Source organism: Motacilla alba, chromosome 8 (assembly GCF_015832195.1).
Source record: "Motacilla alba alba isolate MOTALB_02 chromosome 8, Motacilla_alba_V1.0_pri, whole genome shotgun sequence".
NCBI classification, from domain to species: domain Eukaryota; kingdom Metazoa; phylum Chordata; class Aves; order Passeriformes; family Motacillidae; genus Motacilla; species Motacilla alba.
The window spans coordinates 6,558,019-6,581,150 of NC_052023.1; the positions used below are offsets into that span (position 1 = coordinate 6,558,019).

Below are 23,132 nucleotides of genomic sequence, written 5' to 3' on the forward strand. Positions count from 1 at the left end.
TTACCACTCCTTTACAGAGAATTACTAAAAACCCCTTCCAAGTCAACAAGGGAATAAACTACCTCTACAAGGTATTTTTCTCCTAAACCCTGTTATTAGGTGGGCTTATGCTATGAGGCATGAGTGTTTACATACTTTCTAAAGAGTTTATAAGTCTTATCTAACATAATCCTTGCATTCTATAATCCTATCTGTTTAATGTCTTTTACGTGGGGAAAACCACTGGAACCAGTAATATCTCAAAATGGAAGGCACTTCCAAAGCACCATCAGTGAATTGGACATCAAATGCAGAAGTAGTTTATGCTCAGGTTAGACTGTCAGTTATCATCTCAGATCAGCTACCCTAATGCTGGGTTTCACTGTAAGATATATTAGTCTGCACATGGAGTTTTTTTTTTCTTTCCACAGGACACTTTCGGCACACCATTTTACAAAATTATTACAGAAAAGATAGATGAAACACCGCCAGCCTTTGTATGTGAATTTTTCAGTGAATACATGTTCTATCTGCAGCTTCTAAGCATAAATAGCTGTGAACTATTTCCCTTAAATAAAAATAAATCTTTTCTCCCCTTGACAAAGCAGCACAATTTCGCTAATATCTCTGCAATTTCCAGCTTAAGTGTTTTACCTGCAGACTTAACCATGCAATAGTTACCTATTGTCACAAACTGCCTTACCAAAGGCCTGTTCCCTATAACTAAATTTAGCCATTAGTCCCATTTTTACTTCGTCTCTTCACATTATGAGGAGATTCCAGAGTCCTCCTTTGACTCCAACCCAGATGGACCCACTAGCACCTTCTGGTTATCTACTCTATCCTGCTTCAAAATCTCCAATTAAAATACATAAAACTTTGCTGCTGCAAACACTGGGCCAATACTAGATGATGTCTGCTTAGCAGGGAAAGCTTCAGTGTTTTCCTGCTACTGCACATCTGCTGTAAGACCCCAGAAATACCCTACTGGAGAACATGACCATTCCTGCCTGCCTTCTCTCCTGCCTCCCTGGGCACCACCAGTGCGCAATTAACGGCTTCTGCTCCTGAGGATACAGACCTTCTCCATCCCTTGCTTTCCAAATGCAGATGCTGAAATTAAGACTGCTTAATTAAGCTCTAAATTTCAGCAAACTGCAAACATGAAGCTCTGAACAGCATGTTCTAGATAGAAACACACTAGTTCCCCATCATTTGGTTAAATAAAATCTGGGTCTTTGCTTTTTACAGAAGCAGCTTTTGTATACGGGCTTCTTATTTTACAGGAAAGTTGGGAAAAAATTTCTAGAGGGCACGATACCAACTTAACTCAGTGTGGACAAACTTCTTGATTGAAGGAGCAGAACAGCCTTCCCAGGTTAACAATTTATTGTTTTCCACAGAGGAATGAGCACTGCATACTTCTCATGTGAAAAATACCTTCCTGTACTCTAACAATGCTGCATGATTTCTGATTCTGCCATTTTAGTAGGTTTTGGTTCTTGGGTCGTATGCTTGAAGGAGTGAACCTTGAAGGAGTGGATGATCCATACCTTCTAGAGAAGGCTACAGGTAAAGCACTCAGTGCTTCTCTCTCTCCTTTTCACTCAGCGATATTTAAATTATACTTACTATGTCATGATTATTTCTGAACTGCAGTTTTAACCTAAACCCGCATCAGTACTATTATAAATACCTGAAACTAAAGTGAAAGGCTTCAGTCTTTGTACATAATCTTAAAAGAATTGCAAATTCAAAAAAGAACAATTAAAAAACTCCAAATACAACAGAGTTACATTCGGGGCAGAAGAACAACAAAGTTCCTGATTATACACGCAAAGAACATCAAATTGTACCACACACTAGAATTATGCAAACCCTGCCATAACTTAAGGGATACACAGAACTCTTGTATCAATAAATATTCTGCTTTACAGTGTTTATTTACAGTGGATCATTTGAAGATGCAAAAGATTTGCAAGCCAAAGATTTTTGGATACTAATCATCTGAAGATTCAAAGAGGTAGAGTTCCTGGATAAGTTACAGAGAAACAAAAAAAAAAACAAAAAACAAAAAAAACCCAAAAAAAGGTAAAAAAAAAGCTACCGAATTAATTAAAAAAATAGTAACAAACATCCCCTTCTCCCACACACAAACTATGTCAACAAGGACAACTCGGAGGGGCAGCAGCACTTACAGTGTCTGACGGACACTACACTGACTGGATCTTTTGTTTGCAAACACAGGACAAAACAAGTTCGGCATTTCTTCTCTGAAAATTCCCATGAATTCAAGCCCTCTCCCTCAAGCAATGAAGATATTTGTCACTGGTTTTCTTCAGACAAAATAAGAAATAAAGAGCATCTGCAACACTCTCCAGCTTAGCATTTCTGGGCCTCACTCACATCCATCTAAAGCCACAGGTTTCCTCCCTGAAGTCACCTCCTCTCATCTAATGCTGTTCTAAAATGTTTATGCCACTTAGCTGGTTTTTTTTTTACCCAAGTTCCTTCTCATTTTTTGAGCGCAGCTGATTAAACCTGAACAACTGGGTTGTTGGACGAAATATGCTGTAGCTATGAAATGGTACAGCAGGGACCAGTTTCACTGTTAATTTAAAATGCTAGAATTAATTAGGTAGTGTAAATGAAGAATTTAATAAGCACACTTTACAACCACAAGTTCTGCTTTTATTAAACACCCCTGCCAAATGAAGGCAACTATCTTCAGTCTGTTTTTCCTTGTCTCATTCCTTTAAAATCTCTGCAGTAGAAAAAAAAAAACCCAAACCATTTTTGCTATTGCAACCCCTCCCCCATAATTAAAATGTATGCCTGACTTCCATCTCCTCTCTCAAGTCATTAGCATCTTTAAAAAATGCTACTGTATATCCTGCCTGTTCTGAGAAGCTACCAAACAAAACCCAAGTTTACGATTTTGGTTTTGAATACCAAATTAAAGGCTGTCTTAGAAGCTGTCATTCCTATTCAACTCAGTGCGGTGTACTACCAAATTAGCATAGTTTTTTTGTAAAGGAATATGCTTGTTTAAACATGTGCCTTTCCAAAGCGAGGGGGCAACTCCATAAACCAATTTTATTAAAAACTCCTACTACTGTTCTAAGACTGCAAAAAGACTTGGAGCAGATGACTATTCCTGTCATTGTTTAATCAAATATAAAATTAATAAAAGAGTTCAGGTCATGAATTTTATTGGAGAGATCCAGTATATTTAAAAAGACTTTCGATACCTTTTAACTCCTTGAAAAAAAACAACATTTCAGAAGACTCAACATTATCCCCCAAAAAACCCCAAAAAAAACCCCAAACTTTGCAGCTCCTTAACTAAGGAAATGGAATATTTTACATAAGCCAATTCAATGCTACCTAGCTTCAGAAATACATTGGAGATTTTCTACTATGGTTTTGCCAGGAGAACTATTTAATCATGATTTGGTTTATGACCTTTTCTATTTTTCTTGAAGCAAGCTCTCTCTACAGCTTTTTATTCTGACTTTTTTTGCTTTGCCTGATAATTCAGCTCAGCAAGAAGGAAGCAAACTTACAGTATATGAAGACAAACCAGTCTTTTAACAGAAAGAACACCACATTTGTTTAAAGGCAAAACAAAACTGAGCATGCTTAGCTTGGATTTAATAAAGCCACAAAATTTTCAACAGAAACAACGAAAAGTCTAAAAGCAGGCAAAACCTAACTGCTTCACATCTGCACTGCTTCAGCAATAGCTTAAGAGTTCACTGGGCTTTTTGAAATACAGCTTTCACTGTCATAGAGAAATACTTCTATTGATTTTCAATAAGGAAAAAGCAAAGAACCCCTGAAAAGCCAGTCATTCCTCTTGCAGCCTACTGGCATACCTCCACCCCTCCCCTCCCAAAAAACCAGTCCAGGGGCCTAATGAAGAACATGCTTACAGTGATGATCCAGAAAGATGAGCTGGGTATGACCTCAGTGCAATTCCATTTTGTTACTCTCCATGTTCTAAGAACCTTAAAAACATGCTTCTGGCAGAGGACTGCATTTGATTTACTAACTCTGAATTCAATGTGAGGAATGAATATGCATCCTCAAATTCAGTAATGTTGCACAATGCCTTGATAACAGGCCTGAAAACCTTGGCAGATGAAATTCTGTTTTCAAAAACAGCACAGATAATTTGGAGAACAATTTTTTTTTTTTCAAATATGGCTCTTTTGTACTTGTATCACCTCCTAAAATAACATGTAGGGGTGATGTCCTCAAGGCATCTGCACAAGTTTTTTCTAAAGACTGGTTCCTTTAAAGTATTTTAGTGATCATAGATTTAGGCACTCTGTATGGAAAGAAAAAGCATAGGCAAAAAAACTACCCAAGAATAAGTCAAAAGATCATATAGCCAATTTCTCATATCTTCAAACCGAAAGACAAAAGCCTGGAGATGGATGAAACAAAAAGAATACTGCTCCTCGCTGAAGCAGTAACAGCTCTCTGTCCAAAGACAACCCATTCCCTATGAAAACAACACTGAATATCTTAAGTCTTGAAAATATATTGTAAGACCATCATGGTGAATTTGAGGGATAGAGCAAGTAGTAAAAGCCCATGAAACAAGATGAAAATTCAAGCTAGGCACCCTAGATTCCTGTAGATGAAGGTTTCACTTCTGCCTGAAATAACCTGCAGTTAAATTTTTCAGATTATTTTCAGCCTAGAAGAAAAAGAAAGGCCTGTAGAAAAAAACCCGAAGTAAATAAAAGTCAATTCTATTTTTCAATCTTCTTTTTAGAACACCCGAAGCTGTGGCCAAATCAGAAGATTTACTGCAATAGATACATCACGGTCAACGTGCTAAAGAAAGCTCTGCTGGACTACACTTGTGAGGACTCAAACTGCCCTGCAGCTACTGCCATTTGTTATGTGCCTTGTGTTCAACCAGAGCATTGCTGTGTGCCGGGAAGTAAACAAAAAAAAACATTGCATGTTGAAAAGCACTAAGCAGATCATGCTAATGCTGTCAATACAATGGCTGCCAGGATGTTATAGAAGCAGGTATGAAGATTTGCATTTTAATTCTTCATCTTCCCATGGCGCCTCTTCCCACAGAGCACACCCCCAAGTTGCCAGGAGAGCCTCTGAGGAGAGCTCAGTCCTTTTTTGGAACCCTTTCCCTCCCAAGGCTGCTGCTCTCTGTGCTAAACATAACAGCACTGGTGATGCACTGAACAGCAGTGAAATTTCAGCTGCTCCCACCTACAGTGTGAGTAGACACACAACCTAGAAAACTAACCTATAAAAGCTGACTGTTCATCCCATCTTGTGCACCAGTGGATTCCTGGCTGCAGCAGCAAGGATATGGATTAGGCCAGGTGCATCTGCACCCATCCACACCTCCTCTAGTGACAGTGCAGACCTCTCCTTGTTGAGGAAACATCTGCCATGGGAGGCTTTCATTCTGAAGACACCTACCTACGGGTGCTACTTCATATAAAAAAGGATCCCTGCAAACTAAAATGTTTTTGGGGACCAGAGTTAATTAACTATTATCTACAGATGTCTGAAGCAAATCCAGAGCAGCACGTCTCAAGTATAGCCCACTGCTGCTCCAGAATACCATGGTCAATAAGCTGTGATGGACATGCAGAACCACCTCACTTTAGAGTGCTCTTAAACAGGCTGAAATCTAATGAGGGTTTGGTGAAACTCAAATGGCAGAGTCAAAACTAGGAACCGTCAGTTGGCTCAAGCCATTCAGACAAGTCCACATTAAATAAAAATGAGAATGAACAGGAAAGCAAGACCACTGTCTAAGCTCTCCTGCAAGAAGCTGCACAGTGTGTAACACACATGTGGACCAGCAACGTTCAGACCTCTCCCAGATCTGTAGAGGCTGAGAGACAAGGGGCTTCTCAGCTGTTCTAGATCCACTGTGCAGCACTGAAAATGAAAGGCTTGTCCCAGAAGTTAAGCACTGCATCTGCTGCACTCCCTGTGTTGGCACTTGCAATACAAAAGCACCAAGGTTCTGCTGATCCCAAATACAAGCTGACCCTTACCAGGCAAAACCCACAACACGAAGCGCTTACCTGTGATTTTGTCTCTCACGAGCTTGCAGGATTCGATTTCACCAATGCTCCCGAAGAGACTCCTGAACTCCTCCTGGGTCATGTTCTGGGGTAAATAGTTGACTATGAGGTTGGTTTTGCTGTCATCTGTAGCAGCCCCTGTCTGCATGGGGGAAGGGCAGTTTCTACTGTTGCTGGAGGGTCCATTGGTTGTATTGGAAGTAGGGCCATTCGACACCTGAGGCTCCATGGTGCTAATTATCTACAGCAAAATAAGAGAAAGGGGAAAAAAAACCACCCTTAAGTTTCATAGATACAATAGCTATTTTTAAAGATACTCACAAACGAATGAGTAGGTAGCATTCATGGCCAATTTAGATACTTCAACAAAAAAACCCGGCTTGATTCCTCTGTTATTGTTGCAAAGTAGGTCATGCTAGTCTTTGGCTGTGAGCATATACTAAGATGCAGTTAAAAAAAACCTTTTTTTGTTAATGCGAAGCTGATTTCTGCTTTCATCACGCAGCCATTTTCACAAATGTAAATTTAAACCACATAAATTTAATTATAATTTAAGGTAATAATCATAATTAAAATTATAGTTCCATTAAATCAGATGAAGTAAGTGTATGGCTCTATACGAAAAGGTAAAATATTTTACCTATTTAATAACTGTATCACAGAGTGCAATGACAACAACATTAACCAGGCACAGTCAATCTGCACCATGTCGTCACTCAGCTTGCCTTCAATTAATAAACTTGGTGTCCCAAGACACACCATTGACTGGCTCCAGTGATGACCTATATTCTCCACCTATATTTTCCACTAATGAACTGACACCTCTTTAAATAACAAAGCCCTGGATTTGCAATCTTCACAGATAGAAAGGTCTTCAGAAATTTACTAGACTCAAAAAGGTTTAATCAAAGAAAGGCTTATCAGGCACAGGTGAAGGCTGCAATTATAACAAGTACATCTATCTTGAAACACAAATCTCCAGTTTTCACGGAAGAGACTTAAATAGACCTTTGCAAAAAACAACAAATAAGAACCCAGTTAAGCAAAGTGTGTTGCAGGACAGTAGCCCCATTGTCACCAGGGCCACCCGTCACGTGAGCAAAGCTGCCTGCATGTTTATCTGCAGAACACAAGTTTTCATCCCAAAACTGCACAGGCAGACAAAGAAAGCAGAAAAAAACCTGGGTACTTCAAGCTTTTTCTAAATAATTTGCCTCTACTGTGGGTTCTAGCCAGTCTTCACCCTCCCCAGTGCTGCCAAAGGAAGGGACAGCTTAGCCTCAATTCTGGATAAATTAAAGCAATACAAATGGTGGCTTTTGCTGCCTGCTGAGGTTTGTGATGTGCAGCTTCACTGGAATCGAAGATCATCCCTCAGATGGGCTCAGCTTCCCTCCACCAGAGTCAGCAATGCAAACTGCTGCCCCAGGCAGGAGATTGCACTGCCCAGGGACAGTGACAAACACGGGAGAACAGAGGGCTAAGGCACCACAGACTCTGAACCTGGTATTCTGCCGATCCTGTAATTATTATAATTACTCAAGACTTAATTTGCTATCTTTTTTAAATCCAGGGAGGTACATATTGTGACAAATTAGGCCTGTAATTCAGGAGGATGGGGACACACACACCCCAAAAAAAGGGTGTCTATTCTAAAATTAACTGTATGAGGGTGGCTCAGAGTCTAAATAGGTTATATTCTGGCCATGTCTTTTTTTTTAATTGAAATGCTTCAGTGTTAGTTTAATGCCTCATTTAGGAAATAACCCTCTTTTTTATCAATGGAAATAAGTTTTGAATTACCATTATTTTTATTATCAAGCCCAGGAATAGCTACTTGGTTTAACAGCTTTTAAATAAAAAGAAGCCTTGCCACATTGTGCTTAACAGAAATGCCTTAAAACCACACAGCAGAATCATTTTGAAAATAAACCGCACAAAAATAGTCACTTCTTGAAAGACATGGGCACATCCAAACCAGAATCCCCCTGCCAATTTTACCAGCCACGTAGCACCAAGTACTGCTGGCATCCTTGGCCAAGCTGTGCCAGCCCCACACACTCTTCCTTCAAGATTCCCCCTTCTACCCGGCATCGGCCATACTTCCTTCCCCTTCTCCAAGCTAATTCCATCCATATATTTACTCACACGTACTACTTAAACGCTTCAGATGCTGCTAAATCTGTTCAGCTCGGAATTCCAGCTGGAAGATCATCCTTTGATCTCCGCACCTCCGCGACCCCACGGCTCCGAGCTCCGCCAGCAGCTGCTGCGGGGCCGGGGTTCGCACCCCAAGGCGGCCGTGCTCCCGCTCAGCACAGCCTGCTCCTACAGGCAGCCACCCGACTGAAATTTGGGGGAAAAAATCCCAGTTCTGACGCTAAGGCACAGACAGAGGGTGAGTGAAGCAGCTGACATGGTTAACGGCAGCTTCCTGCGCGCCTCTACATCACTGGACCATGTTCTTCCCAACACAAAACCCCACAAGACAAGCTGCAGTTTTAGGGACTGATCCTGTCCCCCTGGAGCCGGCAGGGACACCACACCTCTGGTTTCAGTTTCAGCAGAAGCAGGACTTCAGCACGACACACGGAGGAAGGTACATCATCTATTATTAGCAACCGACTCAAAAGCTATCTATAGTTCCCCGCGGTAGACAATAACCCTGGATCTTTTAAAATCTGTGAAAGAAAACAAAATTTCTAACTGGTTGGTGTCCTACTTAGGCATTTTGCAAATGCCTTTTAGTTAAATTTTCAGCATTCATACTTTCCCCACCAAGCAAAGGAACAGAATTCAACCCAAGACATTTAACACATTCAGAACATTAAGAGTAAGCTGCTCGGTAAAAATCTGTTCCTGAACAAGTACATTTCCTCATATACTTCAAAGTATCTTGGCATAAACTAATTCTGCACCAGGTGCCAGGTTTTCTTCCTAGTTACTCTCAATTCCAATTAGGTTTTCCTGATTTTTTAATAGTAGAACAGAAAACCAAGGCACTTATTTGCCCTTCAAATTATTGCCAAGTCATAGGTTACTGAAAATCCATTTTCTATATACATATAAAAAAAAAAGATAATGGATAGAGAGAAATGTTGAAGAATTATAAAAAGCCTTTCTGATAAAGGACTTCAGATTTTTTTCTTTTACTGCATAATTTTAAGTCTCCATTTACAGAGTGATTTCTGTGCAAAAGCAGTACTGTAGCAGAGCTTGTATTCGAATCTCTCGCAGGCACCAAGGAATAACACTTTAGGTGTGCATACTGACTCCTGCCATGAGTAGAAACTCACATTATTAAGGGTAACCAAAAGGTAAGCCCTGGCTCTCCTTCCCAGACATTTGGTCCTGTCCCCAACAAGCCTGAAGGCTCAAACCCCGGGCAGAGTTCAGTGTGCATGCACTGGGATGTTTATTGTCAAGCACTCTTTTTAATATTAAGTAGCTGTTGATTCCACATCAGTCAGCACATTACATAAGAGGAATATTATTTATTCAAATAGATTTCAACATGACAGTTGCTGTATGTTTTTTTTCCTCTATCCACAACACCAAGGTTTAAATTTTTAATTCGATACCTGTATCACAATATGAGTATTTTTACAATCAATACACAAGTTTCCAGGACACACAGTTAACTTACTGTGTTTTAAAATTACTGGTAATAACTTTTTTAAATATAGAAAAGTATTGGGCTGCAATTAAATTCTACCAAAATATCAAATAAAGCACTAAGTCTACCTAACTCATCAAGGGCTTATTTGGATATAGGTGAAACAAATGTTGAAAATTTAAGAGTTACTTAACACCTATGTTAATTTTTTAAAAACAAAATATACTGTTATCCATGAAGGTATTCTTAAACCTCCATAAGCAAGTAAATTTAGCAATGTCTGTGCTCTGAGCAACATCTCTTTTTGTAGACCTTTTCTGACCCAATTTAGGCAGTTACTACCGCTCCTGAAATATTACAGCACAAATGTCATGTGTGGTGGCATTCACATGCTACTGGTATAAAGAGGCATTTTATTTTTTTGGGGGCAATAACTTGCCAAACTCCCAATACTGCAATGATGCTCTATATACAGGGTAATAGCATCTTTAAGGAATAAATGGCAGTTACTGCTAATAGACATTTGATCATCTAGCCACCAATAATCTGAATATTCTAATGCTGACAAATACTATCTGTGACAGAATTTCAACACTGATTTTGTAAGTTACGTGTTTCAAATTGTGCATGTATTTCATCAGACTGCTGCTTTAAATAAATGACCATTTCCTGGTGTACTACTTTTCTCACTGTGGTAATGTATCAGCAAAGTATGAGGTATTTTAGTTTGACAGATTTCACAAATAAATGCTTTGGGGAAGACAACAGAAGCTTTGCCAGTGTTTTGCAAAACACTGCTTACCAAAAGGCTTGGTATAAACCTCTCCCACAGAGTATCTGCCACAAATACCCATTAGAGCTACTCCTACATTACTAATGTTTCAGAAATACTTCCATCACATCTTCATTGTTTTTTCAATTAATTCTACTAATTTCAATTTATTCCTGCTAAAATACTAGCTCCAACAATAACGCAAAAAATACCTGTATGTATAAACAGAACTATTACAATTACCAACTATTACAAGCTGGAGTAACTGACACTAATCTTCACTTATTACAGTAAATGTGTGACATCCATCTACCATTACAAAGCACAGTTAATGAATCATTTGGAAAACTACCCACAGACTTAAGACAGCCTTATCTCCCTATTGCATGCATAAGCAATAGCCAATGGCTCGGTAAATGTAAATACACTTTTTTTATATTTACAAAATTTGTTCTCAGCAGTCTAAAAGAAGGTCTGCATGTTGAAATGAGGCTGTCACCGATGTACAGCAAAAGGAGCTTGCATTCAGCAAATAGTCAGCACTCATTCCTGCTATCTGAATTATGTATACCCCACTGACCATAGTCCACAATAAATAGAAACTAATTTGGTATTTATTAAAATAAAAATCACAAAAATCTTAAGGATAAATGTTATTTATTAGGCACTAAAGAGAAGTGTTTCTAAACACACCAGAAAAAAAAATCTTCTCCTGAAATCAAAATCTGAAAAAAATTCTAAACCCCAGAAAATTCAAGCAGACATACCCATTTTGAGGACTCAGAAGTCAAAAAAGTTAGCTATGAATAATGAACAGTTCACAGCACCTAAATGCCAAGAAAAAAGATCATGGCAAATTACACCTCATGAAGAATTCATGAGGTCTAATTTTATATTATTTCTAAGTGTTCATTAATGAACAAACTCAGAACATTCTCCCATAAAAAAAGAGTTTAGATAAATAATGCAAAGCTCTTACTTTATATAAAAAAAGCTCTTTAATTAGCATTGCAAGTTGTTTGCTTTTACAAGTGAAAACAAATGGTGCCATGGCAGAGGTCCCACAGCCATCTCGTGAAAAACGATGACAAAAGAAGAAACAAACAAAACCTCTCAAAGAAAATAAATGTAGATTCACAAAGGTTTCCCTCATACAATGAGGAACAGGCTTTAACTCCCTGCATATCTGCTCTTTTGAATGGAAGTCAGCACAGTACAAGTCTGTTCCCCCAGAACTTTCCTGCAGGTGAGAAAAACCCCATTTACAGGGGCTGCCTGAGCAGTCCATCCACAGCCTTGCCATCTGCTGAGCCATGAATAGCCATGCCAAAGCCAGGAGGCTGATCCCTGGGCATGGAGCAGAACACACAAACACATCCAGGTCCCTCAGCCCTGCTCCAGCCCAGGAACCCCACCCCAGTTTAAAATGCACCAAACTGCTATTTGCTCCATGGGGATTTAGCACATTTTTGCAGAATGAGGCACTGGATCACAGAATGTTCAGGACACATCATGCCACCTTGCCATCAGAGCGTTAAAAGAAAAGAACAAAGTGATTTTAAGCCTTCCTTAGTTCAAAACCACAACTGCAGGCAGAGCAAGAAGCAGGTGCACATGGACCACACGTGGGCTTCTTTCTAAAGTGACCTCAGGAACAGCAAATGATACTCTGTGTGCAGCTCAAGTACAGATTCTCTTAACTGTAACAACTGTCAAATTTCACTGTCAATTACATTTTTATTAAAGCTTTCGTACTGCACAACTAGACTTTGCTATTATTTACCTAATAAATACATCATGAACATGAAATAAAGGAGGAAAATGAAGCTTTTAAGTCTATCTGCCTGGAGGCAAATCCAATACCCCAGAAACAAGTCATTATCTAACCCTCAGTATATTTTGATATGTTCCCCACTCACACACACTTCTACATGCTACATCTTCACCTTCCTTGGAGTAAAAGTCACATTTAATATTTTAAACATAAAAATAGCTGAAAGTCTCAGCTCAGAAAACTGGCAAATCTCTGGCTCTCATGGCACAGATACAGCCGTTTTAACTTGCTTTCAGAGTGTGCTGCACTCAGGTTGAAATGGCGTTCAAACATTTTCAGCAAATTCACATTTATGGGTGCCACAATAATTGTACAGAGCACAAAAATGATCCAAATGGAGAAGACAACAAATGTGTTCATTTTAAGATGCAAGCCTTGGTTCAAATAAAGGAGAAAATTATTTTCTTTAATAGCTAAATTTATCCTGAACCAGTCCATTACAGGCTTTTGCATGAATACGCTAAACCAAAATATTCTGTCCCCAATCTGCAGCAAAATGAATGCTAAGTTTATTGGCAATATTACTTGTTATCACAGCAGTGCCTGAAGGACATAACCCAAGGCAGCACCAAGATGTGGTGTATAAATGGGCAGTAAGGCAGGGACTGCTGCTTTACCAACACAGTGACGAAAAGCAGTCAAAACCTGTTACTTTTTATTCCAGAATTCACAGAAGTGAAATAAAAAAAGTCAAACCAGATGAAAGTATCTAGGCAAACTGCTGAAGATACACAGGAAGCTGTGACAGACCTGTATTGCACCACCCTACCATTAAACCCACTGATAAAGTACAACTCCTAACAACCTTTTCAAAAAGAAAACCAGTATAATAATGATACACCAGACTACAGTTTTTTTGAGAGTTTCAGATAAATGTCTTCTGTTCCCACAAAGTATGGGCTCTACAGTTTTGTATTTAATTTTAAGAACAAAAGAGAATGAGTAGGGAGCAAAAAGTATAAGTTGCAACTATTTCAACATGAATAGCTACTAGTTGAGCAGTAGGGGAAAACACTCTTGGAACCACACATCCAATAACTACACTGAAGATAGGAACAAAGGCACCATATCACATACTTGGCATCATCTTACTCTTCCTGCAGGTACTCTGGGGGTAAGAAATTGGAGGAGGAGAACTACAATTATCATTCATACAGCTCAGCACTCTGGAAAGCTCAGAGCAAAGACTCAGAACTGGGGAGCAGGTGCACAGACAAGCACTCCATGCACAGCAGTTTCTGGGAAGCGTGGCACATTTATAAGAACAGTGTTTGTCCAGAAGCAGAATATAGTTATAATCCTGTGTTTATGTATTGCCTCAGCCCACAAAATGTGAGATGCTTTATGAACTTCTACTGAGCTTTACCTCCAACTACTTCCAGCTTTTTCTTTGCCTCTTGCAAAGATTGAGTAACTATGCCTGTTGGAAACCTCAGAGGTGCTTGGTTCTATTCTTCAGTGTTCTCCCAGTATCTTATTGAAGTCCACAGCAGAAGCACTTGGGAGATGGTAGGGAAGAAAGTGGTGTAAGAGGTGATGGGCACAGACATTTCATAAGTTTTGTTCTGTCCCTGGATCAGGATTGTCCTTCTCATTAAGACAAGCTGACTTTAGGAATGCCAGCTAGTTATCTCCTACCTTTTTAAGAAGGGTTTCACTGGAGTTTATGATAATTTCTGCCATTAAATGCAATTCATATATGAAGAGATGGGAAAACACAGCCTTGATTTCACAGCATTCAAACACCACTCTGGAACACACCTTGGGAGAAAGCCATCACCGAAAACACCAGGAGAGGAAAATGGTGCGTCCCGTCTACTAGATGGGGGACCCAACCAGCTCAGGTTAAAAACCCTTCCAACCACTTGGATCCCACAGACCACAGGACTGCAACAGAGGCTGGTGGCAGAGATGTGTCCTACTTCTGTCCTGGGACACGGCCACCAATGGCTCCTGCCCACCCGCGTCTCCGGGGGTCACCCGCCGCCTCTGCTCAAAGGGCTGCACTATTTTTGGGCTGAAATAAAGACAACACGGTCAGGCTTTCAGTTCTGAAGGAACATCTATTTCTTCTTAGATCACACTTCTACTTCTGCCAAATTCATACCAGGCAACCCTGTGCCTAAAATTTTACAGGGGCTTTATTTTAGTGATTTCATCATTACAGACTGCTTCTTATTCCCTCCTGTCTTTTCACTGAGGCTACTACTTGCTCTCTTCAAGATGCATATGAAGGCTAAAGGAATAAAAAAAAAAAAAAAATCTAGTCTCAGCAAAAAGAGCTCTTTGATTGACACTCCAAGCCAAAATTTGATGAAACCATCTTCTTTCTCCATGGGCTGCAGAGTTTATTAGATACCACAAAGGCAAGGGGTCTCCCAGTGACTGCATTGTCCCTCTTGAAGAAAAGAAACTGTGACTAACAGAAACCAGATTTGAAATCTGTGTTAACGGGGTGATAAAAAAAACCCAACAGATTTACCACCAAAAACATTAAGTACATGAGGAAAACTCTGAAGGACTGAAGAGGTTCTCTCAAAAGCTTACATATTAGACAGCAAGAACACGGTAGAGATCAACATTTAAGACAGATTCTCAGTCTAAAGGACATGCAGCCTAAAAATACGCTGAAATGAAAGCAAAGGAAATTGAGAGTCTTTTTATATTCCTGGTTACTTTCTGAATTTTATTTTTAGCTCAGTTTTGTTTCCTAATCACTACTTACTTGTTTGGTTTACTGACTCTATTACTGAGTTATATATTGCTAATCTGTAACTGAATTCTATTACTGACTTGGGAATATGCATGTAGCACTGTGTACTGACGCACAGATTCCCACGGGGACGTACATGTTCATGAAAGAAGCAGACAGCTGCAAGTCTTCAGCTGTTGTAGACCTGTCACAATTCCACTTTAATGTTTTTCTCCCTTTAAGAAAATAATCTAGAATCATCTACAACCCCAGAGTTTAGTCAGTGAAACCTGTGTTACGAGTCATACTGAAACCTAGAAACATCTACTTACCAGAAGGCAAAGCAAAGCAAGGACAGTGCAGGCTCTCCGTGAAGCCTAGGAACATTACCCCCCACTGCTATTATTTCTCCTGAAGTTCTAGAAACAAAAAGCTACAATTTCCAGAAGCCCTTAAGCAATTTAATATTCATTAAAGTTCACTGCAATAGGTTTTCAGCTCCTAAGCCATAAGCTCTTCTGAAAATGTTGCCCATATATTTTTCATGCAAAGCCAGGCTTTTATTAGGCAGGAATGGATGGCTTAATGAAACACACAACCCAACCAAGATGTTTTAAGGCTCTGTCCTCAACAGGATGTTAATGAAGACACACTGCTAAATGCAATTAGGAAACACTAATCAACATGTGTACATCTCAACTGCTGGCAACAGCATCTCTATGGATACTGCAGCTTGCAGGTCTAAGCGAGACAGACCCCAAAATAGAAACTATGATGTTCAGCTAAGTCCTATCTCCATCATTAGAAATGTTTGCCTGCTGCAAGCTATCCGTATTTCTCTTAAAACTCAACCAGATTAATAATAAAAAAATTTACACCTTTTCCACAATTCACCTGCTAGTCTACTGCTCTGTACCACACTAACATTGCTTAAGGAAGTAACCTTCTCATAAAACATAAGCATTCTTACTTCTCTAACATACCTATGGTAGACAAAGTTACAATGAACTACTGAAAATAATATGCCATCTTAAAGACAGTGAGCAGATAATAGAAATTGTAAGTTTGAGAAGCTTCTGTGAGCAAAATATCACAAAACACCTTTGAGAAAACAGAGGTAGCTGTTTACTCAGATGGTCTCACAAAACTACCTAAAAATGGCTTAAATGAGCATAAGTCTTAACATACTGCATGTGATAAATATCTCAGTAATGCTTAAATTCAAACAATCTCATGCATGAAAGCACCTGTGCTAAACTCAGACTTATTAGAGATTAGGAATATATTATTCATCAATAAAGGACAAAATATCGAGTACGTATCTCTCATAGGTCAGGCTAACATATCCTTATGTTTTATCCTAGATAAACTATTAATCTCTGTACTATAGAAGAAAAGCATGCCACAGGCCAAACCAAACACCTTCCTTAATAAATGTAAATTAACAAACATACCCTGAACAGCAAGAAATGAAAAATGTACCAAAACTCCTCTTAAAAAGGTGAGCAGACCTCATGGATAACAATCCCCTGGTTCAAACAATTCTGCTCAAGCACCCAATGGGAGCCCTGCCAAGCTCAGCTCCTGTTCAGGTTCAGGTGCTTGGGGACAGGGGGCAATGCAGACCACACCAGCTGTCCTGACTCTAAGCCCCACAAATGACATTTCACTTAGATGGCAAAAGACAGCTAGAAATACAATATTCACTACTAGACATCAGCAGGGGGAAACATCCCAACAGCCTAAACACACACAAACTAATGCTTGAGTATTAAAAAAGTCAAACAAACCAAGTTACTGTCCTCTGTTGGCTAGGCTTTCCTTACAATGCACAGCAGCCACAGGCAGGCGCTTTAATCCTGGAGCTGGATCCACTTCACCTCAAACAGGCTGGTGACAGAAGTCACACTGTCACTATTAAAACTACTACATCACCTAAGCACCCTGGCCATGGAGGCACTCAGCCCAAGTGTCCTGGTCTAGCCTGGTGCTGAAATGCTGGAGGAGAACATGGCTCCTCCAGCAGCTGCACCAGCTACGTATGGCTGCAAAGCGCCTTGATCACCACAAAGAACATCACACAAGTAATATTTACTTTTGCACTTAGCAAAGACTAACGATGGAAATTAAACTCAATTTCTATCTGAGCATTTACATTTGCGAGCACTTCTTTCAGTAGTTGGGTGATGACAAGCACAGACAATAAAAAAAGGAATCTAAAAATATACTACTCTTTTTCCCTGGATTAGTATGTCTACAGTTAAATATAAACTGTGCTCTATAAATTATCAAACACAATGTCAAATTCTGAAGTGCTCTCCGGAATCTCTCGCAGAGCACACGAAATACAGAATGATAATTCTGTCCTGGCCCAGTTAGGCTAAAGAACAATATGCTACTGTGCTGGATCACAGAGCTAGTTCCTATCAACGGCCACACTAAAAATGGCCACAGCCACCACCGTAGCTGCACACTGAATTTTTCAGGACCCTCCGCATCAGGCAAAGAGTTTAATTCCCTGAACAGCTGCTCTCACAGGAAGGGAACCGACAGCAACATTGTCACAGTATAGCTGGCACAGGCATATTAGGAAGAATTTGCAGCATTCATGCTTTCTGCTAAAAATCAACTTCCCCCTACTCATCTACTGCCAGTAACTTCATTTGGAACAAAGATATATTAGAACTATTTTTATTTAAGAAGCATTTATTTACATACATTATTACTTCTACGGAGTCGTGACTGTGCCTTCTGCTTTACCGAAATAACATCTTTGCCCACAAGATCTTCTGCACATAGTAAAGGAAAAAGTCACCGACCACCATTAAAAGATTAAGAAGGACCAGTTGAAGATTAATACCAGTACTGCAATAACAGTCACATTTATAAACCCTTCAAGCAGGCAGAAAAGCCAAATACCCCAAATACCTCTGATCCCCAAAACAGAAAGTGTTAACACTCCACCACAGTGTAGTGACTTAAATATGGGTTATTTCATGCCGTTGAGTCATGAATTTCACATTATCTAATGTTAAACTGCTGCTGACTACGGGCATCTATGTATCAGCTGAAGGGGACTGAAAAAGGCCCGGCCTCCACTCCAGATTAGCATTCAACTCCTTAAAAAGGTATGCTAGTATTTTGCCCATGTAGTTTTTATGATCCTCTCTAATCAGAACTACTAGAACCAGGTTGACTTCCACACACCAAGCACTTCATAGACATCAAGAGTCTTAATTAATCCATGTATTAAACAAAAAAACCCTCATTGCCAAATCTTACAATGAAGTTTAGTCTACCGATAATAACTCTCAAACTCACAAACATCAGTTTTGCTGTTAAGAACAGTAGGGAAACAAGGACTTCCGGCAACTGTCCTGACCAGCAGTAGCAGAAATTCCATGTCCTTGCTGGGCAATTCCACATAACATTACAAGAGGAGGTAGTTCTCCTTCAATTATAAATTGTGAGTAAATTGTTGTCTTTGCTAGTTTTCTAAAATGCAGCCATGAGAGATTCTTAAAAGGAAGAAGAGCAAGAAGGACATGAGTCCTTCATCCTTCATGTCTCTACAAAGGGTTTTCAACAGCACTCAGCCTGGGAGAAAATACTTGGAAGTGCTCAGGAAACCACTCAGCCTCTCCAAAGGGGAGTGCATGCAACTACAGGCCAACAGGTAGGACCGGGGCACAGTTACCTGCTCCAGCAGCAACCTTTAGGTACCTCTACATGGAGATCAGGTGGGACCTTCTCACCAAGCGTCCCTCAGGAAGCGAAAACCCGGGGAAGCGGTTTGGGTTTCCTCGCGCGGCTCGGCGAGCGCCGCCAGGTGCGCGGCAGAGCGGCTGGATCTGAAGGACTGGCGCTACTGGAAAGGCTCCAGTGGTGTTGCTGCCCTCTGCCAACACCAACATCACTTACGTGGGCACAGACGCGTTACGTGAGGAACCTTCTCGAAGCACTGCAAGCGAGAGCCACCTCCCATAGTCACGGGTGTCTGCTTTGAAACAAACACACATTATCGCGCCGCCTACACCTCCAAGGGTTCCCAATGCTCCAAAGCCACCAAATGTCACCGCCCTGACGCCGAAAACATGCTGGCGCACATCTCCAGACTGGGAAAACTACCATCAACATATACGGAATTTTATAGCAATTAGAGAAGTTTAATTTTAAAAGAATAAAATAAATGAAAGCTTATTTTTCCCCCAGAACTCAAGGACGAATAATTTCCCATCACAACAGCATTGCTGACGCAACTGCGCGTGCCTTAGCAACGAAGGCGTGCTACAGCATTTTCTATACATTATGCCTCTAAATATTGTCAAAGCCAGGTTTGTATTTTACACTGTGCAACTACATCTCCTTCCCAGAGAGGACATACAAAGGTTTAGCTATCCTTTGTTTTAATTAATTATTTTCTTAATATTCTGTCTTTTCTCCCCATTTAATTAATGATTCCTAACTGGTTCTCAGCATTTCCTGACTTGTACAGATTTTCTTAGCCACTGAGGTGAAAGTCATCATGTAAGGCACTGTCAAGGGTAGAACAATAGGTAAGACAGGCTCTCCACTTCCTCTCTACTTTTTGGGGCTCTAAATAAGCAATAACGCAACAGGAGTTCCACTAGGGCACACAGACTTTCACTACAGAAAATAAAGCTCAACCTCACACGGCCGAGCTAATTCTTAATGACTTCATGCAAGCAACGTAAATGCTACAAATAAGACAATGTTAGGCAGTTCCAAGAATTAACTGCATTCTGATTATAATCTTATCTGAGAGTATGTAATTTTTACACTGATGTTCCAATGCTATTGCAAACTCTGAATATTTAAATGAGTAAACAACAAACAAAAGGTCTCATCTTCAGTGCCCTAAGCTATCATCCAAAACTAGTTATAATTAAAGGTGTGAACAACGGAGTAACAAACCTGCAAAGTCAAGGTTCTGAGAAATTAATGGGCATCACACCACTGCACCAGTTCAAATTTATCACTCATTATCTCCCCGACTAGCACAGTGCTGTTTCACATATTAGTGCCTCCTTCTTTCCTCCAAGCCTTTCCTGCCTTTTCTAGATGGCTAATTTTATACAATTACTGCCTCTGACACATTGAGACCTTTTCTCCCCCCTTTCTTCTTCTTGCTGTAAAGCTAGTGACCTACAAAAGCCCCTTGCACCTAAAGTATTCCAGTATTTTAAAAAGTAGACTGATCACTTGAGGGGAAAAGCAAGCAAGCAGTCTCTAAGTATCTGTTTCTCCAACATCTTCCCTTTACATTATCTCAAATGGTTAAACATACCCAAAGGCTAAGGCAAGGTACAGGCACCCTTTAAACATGTTTTATTAGGATTTAATCTATCAATCATACTTGCTGAATTGCAACGCTGCCCTCCTCCTCACAAAGTTCCTCAGAAAATTAAAAATGTGCCTTCTTTTAAAGTTGCTCCAAGTCCTACACCGCTGGTAACTGGACATTTACAGGAACAGTTGGGAAGTGTTACATTACACAAACACCCTTTCCCTCCTCATCCAGAGCCCAGCGTTCTCCTTAACAACCATTCAAATGGGAAGGGAAGATACACATGCACAAACACACACACAAATACGCGCGTACCCATCTCTTCCTCCACCCTACACAGAAAGGAAAAGAGCAAGAGAACGAGAGGAGTGCAAGGGGGAGAGGTGACTTTCCATCACAGATTAGCGAATTTTGCAAAATCTGGCCTATCCCTTACAGAGGTACCACACTTTTTAACATCACCTCACTTGCAATAAAACTGTTTGTGCCCACTTCTCCCCCAAAACCCCAATGACATTGAAAAAATACTGCATTGCAGTATTTGCCAGTGCATCGGAGTGTATCCAGTTAGCTGTCCCACAGACAAACAAATGTACATTTAAATGTGTCCAGGCATGTAAGTGAGGCGTCCAGAGGACACAGATTGCCAAAATGGACAAATGGGTCTGTCAAGTTATCTGCATCTCTCACACCATAATACTCTCTGCCACTGTCCATTTCTTGCCTGTGCTATTTGCTGAAATTGTTTTCAAAGTCCAAGCTCCCGAAGAAGACACCAAATTCCCCTGCCGGAATACGGGATGCAATCATACCGTATTTCTTTTGAAAAACCTCAGGGTGTAGAGTGGCTCTAGGTTAGGTACCAACAGTATGACAATTACTCACAGAAAATAACCTGCATTTAATTAGTACACTCCCAGCATACCAAATAGGAAGGCTGAGAAAAAAAAAACCATTCTCTGTAAATTAGAAGATGTTATTTAAAAAAAAAATTAATCTATTAAATATACAAAAGATTAATGCAACTAGATTTTCTTTCAATAGAGTCACAATATTTAACAGGACCAAATGAAGATGATGAAGACTATTTCAAACCCATTCAAATGGGATTTTTAAGTACACCCCTTCCAGCTCATTGTAACCATCCTTTGTCACAACAGCTTGGGCTCACTTTGAGAGAGCTCTAAAAGGTATATTAATAAAGAGTAAGAAAGCAAAGGAGGCTACCAAGCCAGTCACCAGTGGAGAGGCATCCCTGTACCTAACATGGGAACTTGATTAGCAGAGTACATGGGGACAGGATTTTAAACTGATGGCTGGTATTCGCATTGCATCAATATCCAATTGTAAGATTGCCTCCTCTCTGACTAGTACACCAAGACAACAGTTTTTAAAAGAAGAAAAATGTGATGTCTAAGGACAACTATATTTTCTGTATCTTTTTGTCTCAACAGAAAGGTTTTACATTTTCATCATTTAGAATTACTAGTAATCTTAATTCTGTTTCACTAACTTAAGAGCTATTTTTCTATAGGAAGATTTACAATGCAATCTTTTACATGCAGAAAGAAAATGTCACTATGTACATGCAGGCTGTATTCATTAATATAATCTTAAAACAAAGAAAAGAGGAAGATCAGGGCAGGAACACGTGCACCATAAAACAAGGATTTCATTATTTTTAAATCTTTGTAGAAACACGAAATTGAACAGAAAATGAAAATGTAACTACTAGCTGATGACTCTTAAAACAAACAATGCAGCTGTGTATAATAAAAGGCACCCTTATTTATTGTCATGACTAAGTTAACAGATTTAGAACACAGTATCTCTGTTTTGGACAGAAGAAAAATTATTTTACTCTCACGTACAACTACAATGCATGTCAGAATGCATCTCTGCACATGCACAGACTGTAAAATACGGAATTTTACACACGCACACACCCCCTCAAGATTTTTTTTTCTCCCCCTCTACATTGTAAAGCAGGGCAGTTTTCAGAGGGCCATTCAATCACTTTTTCACAGAAAGGACTGCAGCAGAAGCAATACTCAAAACAAATTAAAAAGGGTATTTAATTCTTTTTTATTCCTATTTCAACCAAGCACTACTATCCCTGCTTGAATTCGCATTCAAAGTAACCCTGCACTAGAGAAAGGAATAAAGTAAAAATATCTGCAAATCCGAAGACAGAAAGAAAGGCGTGTTCTATATTCTTGCTTTGCTTCTTATGCCTCCTGATGTGTGATAGATGAACATTTTCTGGGCAACCACATTTTTATATCTTTTACGCTACCGTCTATCACTTACTAGTCTACTACGCTTTTTTAACACTTCTAGCACCACCAGCTATTTCCCAGTATTGTTTGCCACTACAATTAAGAGACCATCACGATCAACAAAATATTCAGCTGTGGTTTAAAAAGTAGAGTTGCCACAAGGAGCCCGACACTGGAAGTGGATATTGCTCCAGCAGATAGAGAACAGACTGTGGCTAAAGGTGGGGCCGGAGACGAAGAGAAGAATAATTTCAGTATTTCTGTAAATTCCTCTCAGTGCCTAAACCCTAAAATATGGTGAACTCCCCTGAACTGATTATTCTGCCATATAACCATCTGATTTTGTAAAAATACCAATATCACTTAACACAAAATCACTGCTTAGGGTAAATTCATTCTACCTACTGTTCTCATAGGGACATTTGCTGGAAAATTCTAAGAAATGATTTGCAGAAGCTATCAGCTGTGGGAGTTCACTATTATACCTCTGTCAACTTCATTCAATATAATTTACATTTTTTTTTATACTGCCTCACAGGATTCCTTGCAATTTTTTGCACGTACAATTT

General features: G+C 39.7%; 1 protein-coding gene across 6 annotated transcripts in view; it reads right to left on the reverse strand.

Moving 5' to 3' along the window:
- Window positions 1-23,132, reverse strand: part of ELAVL4 (ELAV like RNA binding protein 4) — a 64,797-nt gene that overhangs the window by 36,118 nt on the left and 5,547 nt on the right. For all 6 annotated transcript variants that reach the window (XM_038144446.1, XM_038144445.1, XM_038144450.1 and 3 more), the window contains exon 2: window positions 6,063-6,303. In XM_038144446.1, coding sequence (XP_038000374.1) covers window positions 6,063-6,303 — 241 coding nt within the window. The remainder of the gene's footprint in view (window positions 1-6,062; window positions 6,304-23,132) is intronic.